Source organism: Equus quagga, chromosome 12 (assembly GCF_021613505.1).
Source record: "Equus quagga isolate Etosha38 chromosome 12, UCLA_HA_Equagga_1.0, whole genome shotgun sequence".
Taxonomy (NCBI): Eukaryota; Metazoa; Chordata; class Mammalia; order Perissodactyla; family Equidae; genus Equus; species Equus quagga.
In genome coordinates this window covers 57,090,393-57,107,552 of record NC_060278.1, presented here as the reverse complement: position 1 = coordinate 57,107,552, position 17,160 = coordinate 57,090,393, and the positions used below count along the sequence as shown (strand labels likewise).

General features: G+C 36.4%; 1 protein-coding gene across 1 annotated transcript in view; it reads right to left on the bottom strand.

Annotated features, from left to right (window-relative positions):
- The window catches only part of CRB1 (crumbs cell polarity complex component 1), a 140,793-nt gene that overhangs the window by 103,137 nt on the left and 20,496 nt on the right, over positions 1-17,160 (bottom strand). The window contains exons 3-4 of the mRNA XM_046677948.1: positions 15,805-15,944; positions 9,658-9,840 (exon numbers count right to left, since the gene is read on the bottom strand). Of these exons, the coding sequence (XP_046533904.1) occupies positions 9,658-9,840; positions 15,805-15,944 (323 nt within the window). The remainder of the gene's footprint in view (positions 1-9,657; positions 9,841-15,804; positions 15,945-17,160) is intronic.

Genomic DNA, 17,160 nt, shown 5'->3' with positions numbered 1-17,160 from the left:
GGCGATGGTGTTGCTTTTAGTTGGAGCAAACGCTAATTGGAGTTGGTGAGCGAAAGTTAGCATTGAAAATTGGACCTGGCTTATGAGACCGTTGGGAAACTTGTTAAAAGTGTTATCACAACTGTAGTTTGATAAACAGAGACAAAATGTTAATATTAAAAGCATTAGTCAATTGTTTCCAATTTAGCTTGGTTGGTTAGAACAGGATGCTTCAAGGGGTAAGCACACAGGTCATGAGATCCTTTCTTCATTTCTAAAAGTAATATGGTTATTTGTATTAAAAAAAAGGCTAATTTATCAAGTCGTTTGGATCCTTACAATTTCCACTAAATTCCATCTGGCATAAATTGCATAAATAAGTCCTCTTTACTGATTTGTCTGACTGCACCTCTTTATGGCTTCACTGTGACAGTTAGCATATTGTCTTGTACTTTTGTCCATCTTTTTCCTCATGCTCTTTCAGTTTCCTTCGGGAGGAGACCATGTATTTTCATCATTATATTCCTAGAACTGAGTCCAGTGCCCGAAATTGGAAAGCTAAAACATAATAGAAAGAAGCAGCCAACATTTCTTCTAGTAACGGTCAAGGATGGTCGTACAAAATAAAGACAATTTACTGACTTTGGAACGGACTGAACAGTGCTATTCATCTACTGGCCTTCTCCTTCTCTTATTTAGCTTACCATTAAAGTTATGTGACTATGTGGGTTTAAGCAAACGCAAAGACCTTTAAGTCAAGTGTTTATGCACCATTTTCATTTCAGTCCGAGCTTTGCAGCTATGGGCACTAATAGTCATGACAGCGTGTGAGGATATTTTGCCAAAGAATTTTTTTTAAATGATTTTGGGGAATTCAAGAAGAGTAATCATTACTGCATCTGGACACATTAGCTTCCAAGTTTCAATTTTAGTCATTACAATACCTAAATCGATCTTCAGATTTTTCTCAATTATCTCATTGAATGAGACTTTTGGTTTCTCCGGGCCATGGTAACTTGCTTCACCTGCTGGAAATCCCAGAAGAAACCCTGGAGAATAGCTAGTCCTCCTTCTGAGGGGCTTGGTTCTTCTCACAAGGATTCTCTGCCTCCTGGTGCCTGTGTTGTCACCATTTATCACTTTCCATCTCCTCAAGCTCTCTCTATTTCTATCTCCCTGAGTATTGTCTTCTGGGATTCTGAGTTAATTGTCTATTCTGGTATATTTCACTTTTAATTATAAAAAGTTATAAAAATTAAGCTACATGTGCAACCATTTTCAATGTGGAAGATAACTGTATGTGTAGGAGAGAGTAATAAAAAATCCTTAATTATAATAAAATGGAATCGTTTGTAGCTATATTTAACAACTCTAATGGTTCCTTTGAGTAGAACTCTGTCATTAAATGTATTATACACTATTACATTGTTCATCATGATGGAAATTTTATTTTAATCTAACAAGTGATAGAACTTCAAATACATATAGCTTGTAAAAAGTAAACTGTGTCATTTCTATCACCAGCAGAGACCAGAGGGAGCCCTAAAGACACCCAATAAACCAATCATACCAAAATAACACTGAAAAGACTCTGAAAATTAACTGGTCATTAGATCTATAGCCCACAAAATTAGGCAAGGACCTGTTTGTCAAACCTAAGTAGGTTATTGCCTGCTAAAATAAAAAAATTCAAATAAGACTCAGCATGTCCTAAAATAATATCCAAAATGTCCAGGATACCATTTAAAATTACCCATCATACCAAGAAGAGGGAAAACCACAACATGAATTAGAAAAAAAGTGAACTGATGCCAACATTGAGTTGAATCAGATATTGGAATTACCTGACAAGGATTTTAAAGTAACCATCATAAAAATGATTTAATAAGCAATTATGAATTCTCTTGACCTGAAAGAAAATGTAGAAAATATCAGCAAAGAAATAGATATTACAAAAAAGGACAAAATAGAAATTATAGAACTGAAAGTACAATAGGAGAAATAACAATTCCTTGAGTGGTCTCAATAGTAGAGAAGAGATAAAAGAGGAAAAAAGTCAGTGAACTTGAGGACATATCAATAGAATTTACCATATCTAAACAACAGAGAGAAGAATAGACCAAAAACAAAAATGAACAGAGCCTCAAGTATCTGTGGAAAAATTGCAAAAGACCCAAAATTTGGATTAACAGAGTCCCACAAGTGGAAAAAGAAAGCAGGGATGAAAGAATACTCAAAGAAAAATTGGATAAAGATTCCCCCAATTTGGCAAAAGTCATAAAACTAAAGATTTGAAAAGCTGAGTGAAACTCAAATAGGATAAATCCAAATAAACTGAGACCAAGACACATCATAAATAAACTTCTGAAAACTAAAGACAAGGTTGAAGTTAGTATCAGATTTTCTCTCTGGAAGCAGCCAGAGAAATGATGCATTATCTGAGAACACCAGTTTCAATGACAGCAGATTTCTTCTTTGAAACCATGGAAATAGAGTCATGTAAATATAGTCAACTGACCATTGACAAAGAAGAAAAGGCAATTCAATGGAACAAAGGTAGTCTTTTCAACAAATGGTGCTGAAATGGCCACGTGCAAAAAAATGAATCTAGACGCAGACCTTACAAGAATTAATTCTAAATTAATTCTAAATGAATCACAGACCTAAATGTAAAATGCAAAACTATAAAACTCCTGGAAGATAACATGGGAAAGAACCTAGATGACCTTGGGTAAGTTGATAACTTTTAAGATACAGCACCAAAGGCATGATCCATGAAAGAAACAATTGATAAACTGAACTTCATTAAAATTAAAAACTTCTGCTCTGTGAAAGACAATTGTCAAGAGAATGAGAAGGAAAGCCACAGACTGGAAGAAAATATTTTCAAAAGACTCACCTAATAAAGGACTGCTATCCAACATATACAGATAAAACTTAAAACTCAACAATAAGAAAACGAGCAACCTGACTTATTGAAAATAAGTAAAAGACATGAAGAGACACCTCATCAAAGAAGATATACAGATGGCAAAAAGTAGATAAAAAGATCCTTCACATCATAAGTCATCAAGGAAATGCAAATTAAAACAACAATGAGATACCACTACATATTCATTAGAATGGCCAAAATCTAGAACACTGACAACACCAAACGTTGACAAGGTTGTGCGGCAACAGGAACTCTCATTCATTGCTGGAGGGAATGTGAAATGGTGCAGCCACTTTGTAAGACAGTCTGTCAGTCTCTTATAAAACTAAACATACTCTTACCATACAATCCAGCAATCACACTCCTTGGTATTTACCCAAAGAGGTTGAAAACTTAAGGCCACACAAAAACCTGCACATGAATATTTATAGCAGCTTTATTCATAATTTCAAAAACTTGGAAACAACAAAAAGTCCTTCGGTAAATGACTGGATAAACAAACTGTGATAATCCAAAAATGGAATATTATTCAGTGTTAAAAAGCAACAAGCTATGAAGTCATGAAGAGACATGGAGGAAACTTAAATGCATATTACTAAATGAAGGAAGCAAATCTGAAAGGCTACATACTATGTGATTCCAACTGTATAATGCTGGGGAACAAGCACAGCTATGGAGACAGTAAAAGGACCAGTGTTTTCCAGGGTTTAGGAGGGTGGAGGGAATAAATAGGCAGAGCACAGATGATTTTTTTGGGCAGTGAAACTATTCTGTATGATACTACAATCATGGATACATGTCATTATACATTTGTCCAAACCTATAAAATACACAACATCAAGTGTGAACCCCAATGTAAACTACAGACTTTGGATGATAATGATGTGTCAGTGTGGTTCATTGATTGTAATAAATGCATCACTGTGGTGTGGGGTGTCGATAGTGGGGGAGGTTGTGTGTGTGTAGGGGGGAAAGGGGTACATGATAAATCTATGTACCTTCCAATCAATTTTGCTGTGAACCTAAAATTGCTCTATAAAATAAAGTCTGTTAAAAAGAAGCAGGGGCTGGCCCCGTGGCCGAGTGGTTAAGTTCGTGTGCTCCGCTGCAGGTGGCCCAGTGTTTCATCAGTTCGAATCCTGGGCACGGACATGGCACTGCTCATCAAACCACACTGAGGTGGTGTCCCACATGCCACAACTAGAAGGACCCACAACAAAGAATGTACAACTATGTACGGGGGCGTTTTGGGGAGAAAAAGGAAAAAAAAATCTTAAAAAAAAAGCAGAAGTGGCTTATATTAATATCAGATAAAGGAGAGTTCAAAGCAAAAAAAGTATGAGACAAAGAGGGACATTACATAATGATAAAAGGATCAACACACAAAGAAGACATAATGACCCCAAATATGTATGCACCAAACAACAGACCTCAAAATACATAGAACAAAAATTGATAGAACTGAAGTGAGAAATAGACAAACCCATGGTTATAGTTGAGGATGTCAACTTCCCCCAGTAAGCAAACAATAGGACTGCCAGACAGAAAATCAGCAACGATATGGAAGATCTGAACAACACAGTCGATCAACAGGACCTAATTACCACACATAGAAATCTCCACTCAGTGACAGCAGAATACACATTTTTTTTCAGGCACTTATGGAATATTGACCAAGACAGACCATATCTTGCACCACAAAACAAACCTCAACAAATTTGAAGTAACTGAAATCATACAGATTGTGTTCTCTAACCATAATGTCATCAAACTAGAAATCAGTAACAGAAAGACAAGAGAAAAATCTCTAAACACTTAGAAATTAAACACCATAATTCTCACTTTTAAATAATCCATGAGTCAAAGAGAAAGTCTCCAAGGAAAATTTTAAAAGTACATAGAACTGAATGGAAATGAAAAGATGACATATCAGAGTATGTAGGATGCAGCTAAAGTGGTATAGAGAGTTAAATTTATACTATCAAGTGCTTCTATTAGAAAGAATGAAGGGCTTTAAATCAATAATAAAAGTTCCTACCTCAAGAAAATAGGCCACCTCCATCAAGGGAGGATGGAATGATAAGTCTGCAACCTGGAAGACGACCTTTGCCCAACCATGCTGGCACCCTGACCTCCACCCTCCAGAAGTGTGAGAAATAAATTTTTGTTCTTCATATAAAAAAGAAAGACACTAGAAAAATAAGAGCAAAGTAAACCCACAGCAAGCAAAAAGAAGGATACAGTAAAGAACAGAAATCAACGAAATTGAAAACAGAAAACGATAGAGAAAACCAATGAAATAAAAAGCTGGTTCTTCAAAAAAGATTAATGAAATTATAAACCTGTAAAAAATGAACAAAAATAAAAAGAGAGAAGATACCAATGGTCAAGATCAGGGATGAAAGAGAGAAGATCACTACAGATCCTGCAGCCAGTAAAAGGACAATAAGGCAGGGCTATGAGTAACATTATGCTAATAAATTTGACAGAAAAACCAGCAAAGATATAGAAGATCTGGTCAACATAATCACCCAACATAATCCATTTGACATATATAGAACACTCCACTCAACATGAACAGAACACACAATTTTTAGGAAAAAAAGAACCAATCCTTTGAAATCCTTGAACTATCAAAACTCAAACAAGGAGAAATAGGTAATCTGAATAGTCCTATTACTGAAATTGAATTTATAATTTAAGAGATCCAGAAAATGAAATCTCTAAGCCAAGTTGGTTTCACTGGAAAATTCTTCCAAAATACTTAAAGAATTAACACTAATTTTTTATAACCTCTTCGAGAAAACGGAAAAGGAAGGAACATTTCTTAACTCATTTTATGAGGGCAATGTTACCCTGATCATATAACCAGACAAAGAGAGTACAAGAAAAAAACTATAGACCAACACTTTTCACAAACTTAGAAGCAAAAATTCTCAACAAAATATTAGCAAACAAAAAAAAATTATATACTGTGATCAAGGGGGATTTATTTCAGGTATGCAAGGCTGGTTCAATATCTGAAAATCAAGCAATGAAATCCACTACAGTCATGCACAGCTTTATGCTGGGGATACGTTCTGCAAAATGTGTCGTTAGGCCATTTCATCCTCATGTGAACATCAAAGAGTGTACTTACACAAACCTGGATGGTATAGGGTACTACACACCTAGGCTATACGTTATTAATCTTATTGGAAAACCGTCATATGTGTGGTCCACTATTGACTGAAATGTTATTATGTGGTGCATGGCTGTATATCAGTAGGCTAAAGAAGAAAATTATATCATATAGTTGATGCAGAAAAAGCATCTGACAAAACCCAATACCCATTCATGATAAAAACTCTCAGCAAGTTAGGAGTAGAGGGAAATGACCTCAACTTGCTAAAGAGCATCTACAGAAACCTATGGCTAACACTATAATCAATGGTGAAAGACTGAATGCTTTCCCTCCAAGATTGTGAACGAGGCAAAGGTATCTACTCTCACAACTCTTATTCAACATAGTCTCAGAAGTTCTAGTCACTGCAACAAGTCAAGAAAAGGATTAAAGGGTATATGGATTGGAAAGGAAGAAATAATACTGTCTCTATTTGCAGATGACATAATTGTCTATGTAGAAAATCCCAGGGAATCTACAAAGAGGAAACTCCTAGATCTAATAGATAGGTTCTACAAGGTCTCAGGATATAAGATTAACACACAAAAATCAATCACATTTTTTGTACAAACAATGACTATGTAGAAACTGAAATTAAAAATACAATACCCTTTACAATCAATCAAAGAAAATGAACTGCTGAAGTATAAACTTAACAAAAAATGTCCATGGGCTATATGCTGAAAATTACTCAACAGTAAAAAAAAACTAATTAGAAAATGGACGGAAGACATGCAAAGACATTTCACTGAAGAGGATATACGGATGTCAAAGAAGCACACAAAAGAAGTTCAACATCATTAACCATTAGGGAAATACATATTAAAATCACAATGAGATATCACTTTATACCTATCAGAATGGCTAAAATGAAAAAATAGCTACAACACCAAATGCTGGCGATGATGCAAAGAAAAGATTGGATTTCTTCTATATTGCTAGCGGGAATATTTTCCAGACAGCCTGGAAAACAGTTTGCAGTCTCTTAGAAAACCGAACATGCAACTACCATATGATCCAGCTGTTACACTTGTTGGCATTTATCCCAGAGAAACGAATACTTATATTCACACAAAAGACTGTACAAAAATGTTCATAGAAACTTTATCCATAACACTGGAAACAATCCAGATGTCCTTCAACAAGTGAATGGTTAAACAACCTGTGATACATACATATCATGGAATACTACTTAGCAATAAAAAAGAATGAGATATTGTTACACACAACCTAAAGGAATCTTCAAAGAATTATGCTGAGTGAAAAAAATCTATTGGAAAGTTTACAGCCTGTGTGATTCTACTTATGTAATACTCTGTAAACGACACAATTACAGAAAAGAAGAACAGATTAGTGCTTGTTAGGGATTAGGGACCAGACGGTAGAGAAGGAGAGAGGTCAGATCCTTGTGATGGTGGGACTGTTCTGCATGTAGCCTCTATCAATGTCAGTATCCTGGAGAGATGCTGTACGTCGTTTTGCAACATGTTACCATTGGGGTAACTAGGTAAGTACACATAGACCTCCCTGTATTGTTTCACATAACTGCTTGTGAATCTACCATTATCTTAAAAAAATTTAATTAAAGAAGTAAAAGAAATAAAGAAAGATATATTCACACATAAAAACACGTGACACAGCAGGTAGGATGATAAACTTAGAATCAGAGGATCTACATTTGTGTCCGCAGTCTGCCAGTTCCAGCTATTGTGACAAATTGGATAGCTGTTCACGAAGCCTGTTCTCTTATTTTAGGTACACAACAAGACTAGATTTCTCGGTCTTTGCTGCAGTTAAATGTGGTTGTATGACCAACGGGATGTGGGTAGAAGAGATATTCATCACTTTTCGGGCTTGCCCCATAAAAATCTTCTAGACGCCATGCTCCATTTTCATGCAGAAGAGCATGGTAAACTTGAAAGCCACATTTTGAAGATGGAAAAAATAAAAAACAACAAGAAAGTGAGAAGCCTGTGGCCCTGAGTCACTATTTGGAGGACAATTGATCATGAGAACCCATTTTTGGACCTCACATGAGCAAAAAATAAACTATTTCATTACACCATGGAGATTTGGGGCATCCAAGCCTTCTTAACTCACAATCATTCTTGGCAGCTCTTCAGAAATCAAGTCCAACACACTCTTCTGGAACATTCCACTGCCTCTCCTGTTTGGATCTGCAGATTCATTGGTTAACCATATCCTTTTATCCAATGAGGCAATATTAACAATGGCCTCTGACTTATAGAGAGTCTTCTCTTTATGACCCTAAACCCAATATTAAAAAAAAATTTATAACCCCCCTACCTTGTTCCAAGAAGGATTTAAAGTAGCTGACAAAAATACATACACTATACCAAGACCAAAAAATTTGGAAAGAAAAAAGGCAACCATAAGAAACAGAAACAGGAAATTTAAATAATCCTAGGGGTGAGGTAAATACATAAATACATCCATAAGAAGCTATATACTTGTAGAACTCAAGTTTACCTATAAGATTGCTAGCAGCCTAGATGATTGCGAAATATGGTATATTCCAAGATTTATTTCACACTTTTTGTTATTTATCAAGATTTATTTGCATGCCTTTTATTAAGGGAAAAAACACGCAAGCCAGAAGCTGTTTGGAAAAATACTACTTATCGTGACTGACATTGGAAAGGCTTTTCTCCTATGTGCTCTCATAGAAGGGACAGTGAATAAGGAAATAACATCATCTAGAGCAACCTTAGAGCGAACACTGCCATGAATCAAAGATCGTTAAACTTCAAAATTGAAACATTGATAGAAAGGGAATCCTAAGTGTAAATAGACCCTTCTTTTTCCTCATTTACTTTCCTCAGAAATCCTCAATATTAACTGAAATATGTTCCTCAGTTATCACTTAATCTAGGAGAAAGAAATAAGATAGAAATCTAGATTGTAATTAGTGTTCTCAGTGATTTCTATGCAATTGTAGGTAAATTGCTACTCATTACCAAAATAGGAACTGTGTTCAAATTTGTGAGTTTTCAGAACCTGGAAGCAGACACAAACACAACCATTCATTGGAAAACATCCATGCACGTTTCCTCTGGGTTTTAGAGTAAGAATGCTGTAGAAAAAGCTGGAGTCATTTAAATGTGATATATGAGACAATTAGCTATAGAATAGTTGAGGAAGATTACTTAAGATCAGATAATTGTTCTCAGTGTAAATATAAAAAGTTCATTAACTTTTTAAAACAAATCTGAATAACAAAAATTTAGCATCATTATAAAATTTAAGAATATAAGAATTCCAACATTTTCTGTTTATAAGGTAAAAAATTTGTGTCGCGCTCCAATTCCTAGTATAATGTATAAAAATACTTTCCCTTTCATACACCTCTCCTATCCTTCTTTTTTAACATATTCCTCTTGATCTGAGGAATTATATGATACGTGAAACAAGATATTTTTCCTGTCCACAAGGGGGACCCTTTGCACCATAGCATCAAAGTTTATACAGCACAGATCTTACTGCTAATACACCATTTGGTGAAATGCATGATGGGCCATAAAAGGCTAGGAAGTCCAGTCATCTCCCCTCTCCTTGGTCTCACCTGTGAATCCAGGCTGACAGATACAGACATAACCTGAAGCTTCAGGGTAGCTGAATGAGGAAGGCAGCTGAGCAACGCGTCCATACTGTTGCTCTGAGGACCGCTCCACACATTCCCCATCAGACTGGCAGGGATTACTGCTGCATTCATTGATGTCGGTCTCACACTGGGCACCTGTGTATCCTGCAGGATGGAAGTTCAGAGAAGCTGCTGAGCTAAAGCTCTCAACCACAGAGCATATGCCTGAAAAGGAGGCTGACCACTGTGCTGGCGCCAATTACCAATGATGTGCAAGGAACTAGCAAAGGGAATCTGCTAAGAGGAGGCTTCCAAGACAATAAGCAGTAGCAATGGGAACACTTGTATAATACCGGCCAGTATTTTTTACAAAGATTTGATTAATAAGGCTTCAAATAAAATGGGACTTCAGGATAACCTTGATTTAAAATGAACCTTTTAACTAAACACTCCAATCCCTCAAATATTCCAATGGTTGGAATTTTAGCAAGAAAAAATAAAATATTTTTCAGGAAAATAGCTGCAAAGTCAGCAGTATCCACACAGCCAACCCTAAATTCTCTTAAAACTCAACGTAAATGTAAATGGTTCCTTCCTAAAACTCAGTGGGCAGAATGAAAAATTATTTCGTATTTGAATGGATTTAGCTGGGTCATTTTATTAGGGACAGGAATAAAAGCAATAAAACATGAATGATTTAGTACTTTATAAACATTTGATGTATTAAATATAAAAGAAAGTCCCTACCAGAACTGTTTCTTTGGTTTTACATACATATGCACCTGTTAATATATACATATAGTTTTATCGTGTGTGTGTTAACGTAACTGGAATTGTACTGTATGCATTCTTCTCAAGCAGCTTTTTTCACTCCCTTGCACAATCTATCCATGTTAGTAACGTAGATGTAACTCATAATTTCTAACTATTGCCAAGTATTACCTCATGTGGATGTACCATAGTTTAATCATTCCCTTAGTGGGTTTATACACATTTTCGTTATTACAAAAAATGTGTCAGTGAATATCATTATATATGCATGCTTACGTACATGTCTGAGAATAACCCTGGGGTCCATGCCTCGAAGAGGAATTTCTGGGTTATAGGTTATGTACATTGTTTATTTTAATAGATACTGTAAACACCTCAGAGCAGTTATACCATTTACATAATTACCAGCACTGGACCAGTGTACACATGGCTCTAAACCCTTGCCAACATTTGCTATCACCAAATAAAATTTTTCACCAGTTGGTTAGATAAAAAATAATACCTCGTTGTTTTGGTTTACGTTTTCCCCAGTTACTATTGAATTTAACATCTTTTGGATTTCTTTTTATCATTTCATATCTTTTTCCTGTTTTTTCATTAGACTGTTTTCTTTATTCATTTATAGGAGTATTTGTATACTATGTACGGTTCTAGTCCAAAGATGTAAATTTAGTAAGATGCAAGACAAAGCTGATGAGTGGGACCGGGACAACATCAGCTGTTTTGCGAGATGGTGAGAAAGCTGCAGGAAGTTCTTAAAGAAACACAATTTGATTTATAATACAAGCGACCTCACAGTCAACTAAGGGTCTTTGTAACGCCACTTAACACTACTGAGAAATATGTTTTTGAACTAAAATTTGCAATCCAAAATTATAAAACTTATAAAGCAAATCATGGTAGCTCTTTGCTTTAAAATCACTCAAGGGCTCCCCCTTTCACACGGAATTCAAAACCTTAACCTAAAATGATCTTTCTTACATGGCCACACTCCCATCTCGACATTCCTATGCCTAGAATGGCTTCTACCCCAGGGCCTTTGTAACACTGTTCCCTCCCCTAGAAGACTCTCCTCCGACACTTCGGTTGGCTGACTCTTAGTTTTCAGGATTTATGGTGTATTTCTTTCTCAGAATGACATTCCCTTGTGGACAGATCTAAATAAGATTGCATTGTCTCCTCTCATATTACCCAATTCTTTTCTTTCATTGCTCTTATAATCACTTTTATTATGTATTTTTGTGTATAGTTGTCTCCCTCAACAGACTATGAACTCCACAAAAGCAGGGGCTGTGGTCTTTTATTCACCCCGCCAGTACTGAGCAATACGTAAGGTGAGGACCTTCAATCAATGACTGAATGAGATTCAAATAGTACTAATCAACAATTTAGATTATAATCCTAGTTTAGCAAATAAACTAGACAATTGACTAGTAACAAGCAAATAATGAGACTATAATGTGATTGCTCATTTTGTAATTTTAATAAAAACCTGAGCGGGGTCTTACGTCAAATCATAACCACAACGTAAATTATGTTGCTCAAAAGTATAACACACTTGTTACATATGACCCTTGGGTCTTTCTCAGCCATCTGAAGAAGAAACTTACAGTTGAAAAAGGAAACTAAAAGCACATGTCTGATCAAGATCCCACAACTCTGTGCAGTGCCCCTTTCCCCAGGAACCCTCAGTCTCTTAAACTTGAATGTTTGCTCTTAAATACTTTTATTTCATGCTTAAGGATCTACAAATATTCACTTAGACAATGGTTTTCACAGCAAGTTTTTATAAACTGGTATTCATTGTTCTACAGAGGACCTTGCTGAAGAAAGCTTGGACTACTTCCAATTTTCTTCTCATTCTAAGTTTCAAGACTCGTGCATAAGCCAGGTTAGGAAGTAATTTAGAACCTCCATAAATCCTCGTTTGTTTTCCAGCTCATGTGTTATCTTATTCCTATCATGAGCATTAGCATGGTTCTGATTTATAGTCGTGCCAGTCCTGTCCCCATCCCTGGGGCCCTGTGAGGACTTTGTTTGCTGTTCCCTTTAACCATGTATATAAATAGACTCCTTCAGTCAAGGCTATATTCAATAGTTTTAACAAGTTTTTCTGTAAAACTCTGTACAAAGAAACAATATGATACTGAATGAAGTCTCCAGGGTTCTTATATTATGTTTCGTTTTATTTTTTAAACAAATCTAATCTTATCTGGGTAACGGGAAAACTTTTAAGATAAGCATTTAAAGTGACTGACAGTTCTTTAATTAATTCTTTTTGATATGAGGACCCTGGGCACTTATAGCAGTGGATTCTTGCCGTTGCTTCAGTGGCAGTGGTCTCACGATCCAAAGGAATGGTCTCCTTTTCTTAGATCTAGAATAGTTTGTAGCATTAAACATTCTATTTATATACAACAGTGAGAATAGGGTGTAAAGATATTCTGAATTTTCTATCTAGGCAAAATCTCCATCCATCCAGTGACCCAAGAAAGAAACTCAGGACTGTCCTAAATCTGTGCCCTTTCTTAGTCCCCACATCATTTCTGCCTCCTAAATGACTCTCATGCCTGTCCATTTCCTCATCTCCACTCTCACCCCTGTAGTCTTAGTTGTGCCAAACAGGCTTATCTCTTGCTTAAACTACTGCAGAACTCCTTCACTGGATTCCCTGCCTTTGGTTTTAATCCCCTCCATCATCTTCCACGACAGTGCCAGAGAGCTCTTTCTGAATTAACAGGTCAGATTATGTTACTTCCCTGCCCCACAGTTTGCAGGGCAGATAACAGCGTTGTGGTCTGGCTTCCCTTTTGTCTTGCTCCCCAGCCTGTCTCTTTACACCAGCTCTACCTGGCCTGGCATTTTTGAACAATCAACTTCCACAATTAGACACCCTCTTTTCCACGTGTGCCTGCTGCCCTTTCTTCCTTCTTTCCTTCCTTTCCCTCTCTCTTCTTTCCTTAAATAAGGCCTAGGGCCTAGAATGGCCAAGCTCCTAATTTTGGTATCTGGTAAACATTTATTGAGTGCTTACTATGGTCCAGGCTGAGCTCAGAGCTTTGTACACATTACTGGATTTATCTCCCAAACAACTCTATGAGGTGGGTATTATTAGCATCATCTTTGCTTTATAGATGGGGAAACGGGGGCTCAGAGCAGGAAAGTAACTTGTCCAAAGTCACAAGGCTAGCGAGTACGTTTCCGGGATATGCTTACTTTCAAGTCTTCTAAAACGGTGCCTCCTCAGCCAAGCTAACCCTGTGCTTCTTCTCCCCTTATTCCCTTTTACAGAATTGATAATCTCTTTGTACTGCATCAAAAATTGCACGATATACATTTGTTCATGCTATATCCCTATTAGAATGTAAGGTCCTTGGAAGAAGGGACTATGTCTTTTCGATTCCCAGGCCCCTCCCTGATACTGAAATCCATGTGGTTTAATGATTGAATCCGTGAGCGAATGGAGTACACGCTAGTTTGTTTTTTTCAGGCAGGTCTTAACTGCCTGACGCCATTACAAACCCCCCAGAGAAGAGAAACTATCTCCCATATGTGACTGCCTCCTCCTGGTGTACAAAGGGGTGGGTACTAATTGTTGTGTTTTTTGGAGTACTTAATATGTGCCAGGCTCTATTTCTATAATTCTATTCTTCACAAGAATACAACTAAAGTATTTTTATCCTGTGTTTTCAGATAAGGAACTTAACAATTATGAGGTAACTCACCCTACTTCACTCAGTTAATAAATGGTGGACTTGTCCTACTCACAAAATGGTTGACTCCACTCCCTACCTCTGAACAGAGGTCCTGTCCAGAGTGTTGATTGAACGTTGAGTGGTTGTTGATGTCAAGAATGTAGAATAACATGTTTGGGAAAAATTTCAGTATTTAAGTTAAGCCAATAACCAAAGGATAGCAAATATGCCCTATTTATTATCTAGAAGTGGGAAGACACATGACATACATAGATTTCTGAGCCGCAGAAGAATCCAAACTTTCTTTTATAATTTCATGTTTCTTTGTTTACCTACAAAATATATTTAACCAAAGCATGTTAAATGTCCCTTAGGCAATGGGATATCTTTCAATCAGAGGCTACTACCAGTTGGATTGACTCCAGTCTCCTCCCCAACCACAGGATTATCCTTTCCTTAGACAATTAAATGAATGGGGAAAAGGAGATGGATGATCAGTAGGTTTATAACAACTAGATCTTGAATAATCATAAGTTTATGATTTTTTTTCCAGTGGTTTAATTTTATTTTGCAACAAATTAGCTGGCACCAGGAGCAGTTCATCTAGATGTTGTACAAGCCCGGTGGAAATCTGGCAAACACCTAGGTCGTGGAGGCAGGGGTGGGCACCACAGGTGAGGAGGCCCCTAAGACGAACTACATTCAGGTGATGCTGCAGGAGAAAGATGCTCTAGAGAGGCTGAAGGCCCCAGGCTTCCCAGAGAGCCTGGTGATCCAGACTTACTTTGCTTGTGAAAAAAAAAAAACAAGAACTTGGCTGCCAACTTCCTCCTCAGTCAGAATTTTGAAGATGAGTGATGCCAGGAGATCAGGCTACCCACTGTCTCCTCCTTACCCCCAACTCCACAAAAGTTTTATAAAATAAAACATCATAGCACATAAAAATCTTCCACTTCTACCAGTGAAATCCTAGTGAGAATGAGGTCAAAAAAATGTCAAGCAGGTGGTTTGCCAAAATTAATATTAATTTTTACACATGGCCTGTTGACTCAAGTGTTACATACTATTTTCTCCTGATTCTGGTATCACCTCTACACTCAAGTCTAATTACTCTTTATGAGTAATTTTTAGTTATGGTTTATGTGTGTTCAACCTGTATTCTCATTTACATTATAAATGCTTAGGCAAACACTCCTATTTCTGGAAAATCATTCTACACCCTCGATGGGGACCATCAAAATCATGTTGACTGACTCCATGAATTATAACACAAGCTCCTAGAATTTTAACATTGTTTCATGGGTTTCAATATATTTTAGATGTCAAAAAGAACATCTTGGAGGAAAAGAAAGCATCTTCCAGTGAATTTTTCTCCATGAAGACCATGCTGAAATCGATCCTTCCATTGGTTTTGCCTCTCTATTTCTTCTAGAAGGTTCTTATCCTTGGGCAGCTTGATAACCTACTTTGGACAATGTGTACTGTAGCAATAGGTATGTGTGAGTACTGAAGAATAAAACTAAGTTAAACAATGATAACTAAAAGAAAGAGTTAGTTTTAAACCTTTAACGACAAGAATTTTTAGTTTCTATTTGCTAAAAGTGATTTGTTTCTATTCTAAGCCAAAAACAAAAAAAAAGATGGAAGATATTTTGTCACTTACCAGGCCAGCAGTGACAAGTGTAATTGTCAGCACTGTCCTCACATGTAGCATTATTGTGACAGGGTTCTGACCAACATAGAGGCATCAAGGTCTCACAATGTGTCCCTGTGAATCCACTACCCATGCAGTTACAGCTATATCTGGAGAGTAAAATGAAATTTTCACATCAAGTCTTGGTTATGTTGAGATCAAATATCTTTATCCTGTCTCTTCACCTGTCCATCAACCTGAAACCCACGGCATGGTCTTAATACCTATCTCAAAAACTCTGGGGAGTTATCTCGATAGACCTTAATTCATTATGTGTTTCCATGTTAATATCTTATCATTTTTATTTATAGTACAGCTTTATGAAAAATTATTTGGAAAACAAATTGTTTACTTCAGTTCCCTCATCCACAAATCGAATATTACCTGTATCACAGGGTTATTGTGATAATTCCGCATACATACAAAGAATAGATATAGTATCTCAAGCATCAGAAAGTACTGAATAAATTGCTGCTAAATAGTACTTAAAGTTGTTAATATTTGTGAAGGCAGTAGAGAATGATTTATACCATTGTGGCACTCTTTTATATAGAGAGCCCATTAATAAGGTCCTTTATGAAAAACGAAACAATAAATTATGGAACAAACCAGGAAAAACCTTCATTAAATGAATTATGACTTATGTTCTCTTGTTTTTAGATTACAAGGATATTTTAGTCTTGCTGTTTATAATTATTCATTCAATGAGTGGGATCATCTGACAGACCCCAAATACAAATCTCATGGGGGAATTTATTGACTTTATCAAGAGGAGGCTTTTAATTTAGATGAGAGCTCTTCAAGGACTTAGTATTGTAAAAATGTGAACTTGCCCATTTGGCTTAGATAAAGTGGGGGTCTGGGGGAAAGGACACCTATGAATTTACAAAGCAGTTAGAGACCTGTCCACCATGGATATTTACCACTGAACACAGACATTAAGGCTTCACCAAGAAAACTGAAATATTAGCAAATATAATAAGTGACTATAATTGTTATACATATTGCTAGTTAGAAATCCTCTGTTCACTATTCCATTTGTTTAATTAAAAGTGCTTACTAAAAATCTACTCTATGTCAGACATTAGAGACAAGAGCCTTGTACTGAAGGCTGGCCAGTGGACCTGTTCTTGGAATTAGAGACTTCATCCACATAATTCCTTTGATCTGCAAGAACCTTGTTTCACGTATAGTTTCTGACTTTCCCATATACCTCATAGCCAATGTGTTAATTTTTTGTTGTGGGAAAATAAAGTCAAGTCATATCTGGTCACCTTGTGATTACTTTCTCAAAATTTAGGTAATAAGAGAAACAAGGGTAACATA